The 6,228-nt window shown below is 41.0% G+C and overlaps 1 protein-coding gene across 1 annotated transcript in view; it reads right to left on the bottom strand.

Annotated features, from left to right (window-relative positions):
- Positions 1-5,645, bottom strand: part of LOC112075583 (very-long-chain 3-oxoacyl-CoA reductase-B-like) — a 12,339-nt gene extending 6,694 nt beyond the window's left edge. Inside the window, 1 exon segment of the mRNA XM_070440966.1 lies at positions 5,328-5,645. Coding sequence (XP_070297067.1) covers positions 5,328-5,505 — 178 coding nt within the window. The 5' untranslated portion in view covers positions 5,506-5,645.
- Between the last annotated feature and the right edge of the window lie 583 nt (positions 5,646-6,228).

Here is a 6,228-nt window from a genome sequence, read left to right on the forward strand (position 1 = left end):
TCTAAAATTTCCCAATCTGGCCCTCTACCATCACGCGTCACCTCAAAATCCCCAGCTTTACAATGGCGCTCATTCATCCCCCTCCTTCTCCCCTGTAACTATTCCCCAAGGTCGTTGCTCAAATTGAGAACGTTCTCAGTCAACTAACCTGGTAAAATTAACGGTAAAATAAAAAAATAAAAAATAAATGATCCTGCTCTGCTGATTATAAATACAGGCTTTCAGCAAAGCGGAAATTATGAATGTCCGTGACCATTTCAACCAATTTGACATGCGTGTATGTGCATATTTAGAAAACTTGTGAATATGCTATTTACAGCTTCCTCCCTCGCTCACTGAAGCAGAGGTGATGATGAGAATGCCTGATTATGTATGAAGACTAGAGCCTTCATTAAATGTTGGCTGAGGAGTCAGAGTATCTGTTTCATTACACTTTACTGCTTGGCAGTGTGTGTGTGTTTGCTGGAGCTAGGCATACGTAACACAGAGAGTCCATATCTCTAGCCCCTCCCATTCACAAAGGCCTATTTCACTATATTTCTGTGCTTGACTCCTCTTACCCTTTCCTTCATCCTGTTCTTGACTTCGTCCCTCCTCCTCGTCCTCCTTTCGTCTCTACACCATGGTTATTTAGCTTCTCAATAAAATGATTTTGTCAAGTCCTTATTTGAAAAGCGTTGCTCATGAGGTTGTTTCTGGCGTGGCTAACAGATTGTTGGACCACTCGTGCAATCAAGTGGACCACTCTCTCATGGCTGTAAGGAGGTCGTTGGCAGGTCATGTATGACACAACATTGTTACATTCGCACACAGGTGTTCTTCTGCCTGCTTCAAGTAGACAGGAAGGGTGTTCTGTCTGCCTGCTTCACAGTAGGACAGGAAGGGTGTTCTTTCGCCTGCTTCAAGGTTACGCCACAGGAATTGGTGTTCTTCGCCTGCTTCAAGTGCGACAGGAAGGGGTGGTCTTCTGCCTGCTTCAAGTAGGACAGGAAGGGTGTCTTCTGCCTGCTTCAAGTAGGACAGGAAGGGGAGCTTCTGCCTGCTTCAAGTAGAAACCAGGAAGGGTGTTCTGTCTGCTTCAAGTAAGAAAAGGAAGTGGGGTGTTCTTCGCCTGCTCAGTAGGCACAGAAGGGTGTTCTTCTGTCTGCTTCAAGTAGCGAAGAAGGGATGTTCTTTCTGTCTGCCTTAAAGTAGGACAGGAAGGGTGTTTCTTCTGTCTGCCTTTCAATAGGGACAGGGAAGGGTGTTCTTCTGTCTGCCTTCAAGTAGGACAGGAAAGGGGGAGCTTCTGCCTGCTTCAAGGTAGGACAGGTAAGGGGGGGCTTCTGCCTGCTTCAAGTTAGAAACAGGAAGGGTGTTTCTCTGCCTGCTTCAGTAGAACAGGAGGGTGGTCTTTCTGCCTGCTTCAAGTAGAAAGGGAAGGGGGATGTTTTGGAACAAAAATGAAACAAGTTTTATTTTTATCCTAGCATTTTATTACAATTTACTAAAAACAAATATGCTTTTGGGAAAAAGGGACACACTTTCCCATTTGCATGTGTAAAATCATTATTTAATATTAAATTGCTGACAAGTTGGATTTTAATTAAATTATTGCCACTGTATCAGCTGCATATTTGCCAATAGTGCGGCTTTGGCGTCATGAGCTTTGCCCATAACTGCGGGACATGATGTAGAAGAAAAACGATAGCAATTTGAGATTTGCATTTCAGCAGTTCTTCACCTTGCCACCTCCCTTAGCAACGGTTGCATCACTAAATGCAGGCCAGGTGATTTAGCCAGGACACCGGGGTTAACACCCCTACTCTTACGATAAGTGCCATGGGATCTTTAATGACCTCAGAGAGTCAGGACACCCGTTTAWCGTCCCATCCGAAAGACGGCACCCTACACAGAGCAGTGTCCCCAATCACTGCCCTGGGGCATTGGGATCTTTGTTTAGACCAGAGGAAAGAGTGCCTCCTAYTGGCCCTCCAACACCACTTCCAGCAGCACCTGGTCTCCCATCCAGGGACTGACCAGGACCAACCCTGCTTAGCTTCAGAAGCAAGCCAGCAGTGGTATGCAGGGTGGTATGCTGCTGGCAATAAAGACTGATATTCAGCAGGCCTTGGCAGCTAGCCTGAAATCCAGACACGTTTGGTGTTAACATACCACTCCTTGTACTCCGTGTCGCATGCCAAACACAGAAGTTGTGACATGTGCTTTGATTTACAGGGGCTTATTTTTCATTTCAAATGGGATTTCAATTAGGTAAAAACTTCCTGGAACCAGTCCACTTCTGGGTGCGATAGCCACAGCTGTGTTTTGCAGTCACATGGTCAATATCCACCTCTGGCCTGCTCGCCTCCCTACCTCTGAGGAAGTACAGCTCCCGCTCAGCCCAGTATAAACTGTTCGCTGCTCTGGCACCCCAATGGTGGAACAAACTCCCCCACAACGCCAGGTCAGCGGAGTCAATCACCACCTTCCGGAGACACCTGAAACCCCACCTCTTTAAGGAATACCTAGGATAGGATAAAGTAATCCTTCTAACCCCCCCTTAAAAGAGTTAGATGCACTATTGTAAAGTGGTTGTTCCACTGGATATCATAAGGTGAATGCACCAACTTGTAAGTCGCTCTGGATAAGAGCGTCTGCTAAATGACTTAAATGTAAATGTAAATGTCAAAGCCTGCCCTAACCTGGTGTTCAGACTTCAAAGATGGATGGACTCAAATATAATAATAATAATTCACTGGGTGCTTATACTTGTCCTATTTCACACATGTACAAATGTGTATTAACACATGTGAATTGGAAATGTTTTTTTGTTGTTGCATATCCCACTCTCCCCGAGACACTCTCGGGTCACAACCAGGGTCTAACATAATCAACGGTAACCCTGGAGCAATTAGGGTTAGGTGCCTTGCTCAAGAGCATATTACCAGATTTTTCACCTTGTCGGCTCAGGGATTCAAACTAGGGACCTTTCGGTTACTCGCTCTAAGCGCTAGGCTACCTAACACCCCAAATGTAGTCAACCTGATGTGGAAACCCTGTTGATGTAACCCTGATAACATAACCCTGAATGGATGAATGGCCTTGCCCGAGCAATAAGGTTGGGTAAACATTAATGTAGCCTATCACTCACTTCTGTGAGGAAAGGCAGACTCATGTCATTCCTACGCAATACTGATGTGTTGTCTACAAACCACAGAGGCCACTGTGGGTTCCAAAGGACAATAGGGCTGGCCAGCCTTTCCCCTATATGCATTAAGCAGTCAACACAATTTACAGTAAAACTTGAATATTTCTCAGGATGGTAAAAGTTTTCTGTGTAAACTTCAACAGAAAGAATGTAGTAAATAGCTATATATATATATATATAAGAGTATATAAGATCTTTGAGAACTAGCCATCACCAAAATAAAAACTAGACAGTCAGGGAGTTGGCATTGTGTTGGCATTGTGTTCCCATTGATTTAGTTATGTTTGAGTCACTGACAACATAAGACAAACATAGCAAATTGGTGAGAATTGCAGGAAATCCCCTTTAAACAGCACATTTGTCTTTAAGGCCAAGAGGGCCTAAACTGCGGTCCCCACGCTAACTTTGCCACCCCTGCAGAGAAATCCTAGGGGAAACACTAAATGTATTCTGCTAGCTACAACATCCTACTGACAGCTAGGATAACTAAATGTATTCTACAATATCCTACTGACAGCTATGATAACTAAATGTATCCTACCTGACAGCTAGGATAACTGAATGTATTCTACAATATCCTACTGACAGCTAGGATAACTAAATGTATCCTACTGACAGCTAGGATAACTAAATGTATCTACTGACAGCTAGGATAACTAAATGTATTCTACAATATCCTACTGACAGCTAGGATAGCTAAATGTATTCTACTAGCTACAATATCCTACTGACAGCTAGGATAACTAAATGTATTCTACTAGCTACAATATCCTACTGACAGCTAGGATAAACTAAATGTATTCTACAATATCCTACTGACAGTTAGGATAACTAAATGTATTCTACAATATCCTACTGACAGTTAGGATAACTAAATGTATCTACAAATATCCTACTGACAGCTAGGATAGTAATGTATTCTACTAGCTACAATATCCTACTGACAGCTAGGATAACTAAATGTATTCTACAATATCCTACTGACAGTTAGGATAACTAAATGTATTCTACAATATCCTACTGACAGCTAGGATAGCTAAATGTATTCTACTAGCTACAATATCCTACTGACAGCTAGGATAACTAAATGTATTCTACAATATCCTACTGACAGCTAGGATAACTAAATGTATTCTACATATTCCTACTGACAGCTAGGATAGCTAAATGTATTCTACTAGCTACAATATCCTACTGACAGCTAGGATAACTAAATGTATTCACAAATATCTACTGACAGCTAGGATAGCTAAATGTATTCTACAATATCCTACTGACAGTTAGGATAACTAAATGTATTCTACAATATCCTACTGACAGCTAATAACTAAATGTATTCTACATAATCTACTGACAGCTAGGATAACTAAATGTATTCTCCTAGCTACAATATCCTACTGACAGCTAGGATAACTAAATGTATTTCTACTAGCTACAATATCCTACTGACAGCTAGGATAACTAAATGTATTCTACTAGCTACAATATCCTACTGACAGCTAGGATAACTAAATGTATTCTACTAGCTACAATATCCTACTGACAGCTAGGATAACTAAATGTATTCTACTAGTTACAACATCCTACTGACAGCTAGGATAACTAAATGTATTCTACTAGCTACAATATCCTACTGACAGCTAGGATAACTAAATGTATTCTACATATCCTACTGACAGGTAGGATAACTAAATGTATTCTACAATATCCTACTGACAGCTAGGATAACTAAATGTTTTCTACAATATCCTACTGACAGCTAGGAAGAACATTTTCTGATTCACACTATAACTGAACCGTACTGGGTCGAGGGTCACCTGTGACTGAGACTGTGACCTCACCTACAGTCTTGAGCCATTAGCCTTGCTGGCTCATGTGAACTACAATTCATACACTGTTTTAACGTCTAGAAAAGTCAATCATCGCTTGAGATACGGCTTTCGAAACATATGGCCATTCTCTTCCATCAGCGACAAAATAAACTTCAAAAGAAAAAAAGCAAGCAATATAGCATGCAAACCTTGTCTTTATATATATAATCTTTTTAAATTACCTTTATTTAACTAAGCAAGTCAGTTAGAGACAAATTCTTATTTTCAATGACGGTCTATATAAATATTGCTTGCTAGCTACTCACCTGCCCATTTTCCGAGTTTAGCAGGTGATACCACCCGTCCATTCCCCAGCACCCAAACTCTGAGCCCTGACAGCAAACGACATACGGAGCACACTGAGAAATAGGCCGCAGTCAACGCGCCAATCCAGAAGAGCGGAGTCTCCACCGCCCGTAGTAAAGTCTCTCCAGTTGACGACATGATATTTGCACACGGCTTTCACAACTAATTAGTGAGATCAAATGTATGGATTTACAACTGGTTGTCTACAATACGTGCATCTATCGCAAAAGCCTTTTTTACATGGTGCAGCCAGTAACTTTGAGCTCGTGCTTTTATATTTTGGCTTTACTTCCGCGTCTGACACTTCCGCATTCACTGGTTTGCAGCACTGATTTGTTGAAGTTGGAATCTGTCAAAACATGCTCCTTTTCGATTCGTTTATATTTGGCGTCAGTTCGTAAAGCAGCAATGAACATGTGTATCGACAGCCATTCTCATTATTATATATGTTTTTATCACCATGGACAAAGAAGGCGGGACCAACACTTTCATAATATCTGATGGATGAACATTTATGACACAGATTTTCACATTTCTGATTGGTTTGTGCTGTAATTATTGTCCAAAGTAACAAAACGGACTCGGATTATTGATGGGATTATTTCACTAGATCTGGCGAACCCTGTATATAGCTTTCATTGTTGTCTGTGTTCTATGTTGTGTTTTTTATTTTATAATAAAACAAATAATATAACAGTACCAGTCAAAAGTTTGGACACACCTCTTATTCAAGGTTTTTACTTTATTTTTACAGTTTTTATACATTGTAGAATACAGTGAAGACATCAAAACTATGAAATAACACATATGGAATCATATAGTAACCAAAAAAGTGTTAAACAAATCAAAATAGATTTTAGA

This window comes from Salvelinus sp. IW2-2015, unplaced genomic scaffold (assembly GCF_002910315.2).
Source record: "Salvelinus sp. IW2-2015 unplaced genomic scaffold, ASM291031v2 Un_scaffold3249, whole genome shotgun sequence".
In the NCBI taxonomy this organism is placed as follows: domain Eukaryota; kingdom Metazoa; phylum Chordata; class Actinopteri; order Salmoniformes; family Salmonidae; genus Salvelinus; species Salvelinus sp. IW2-2015.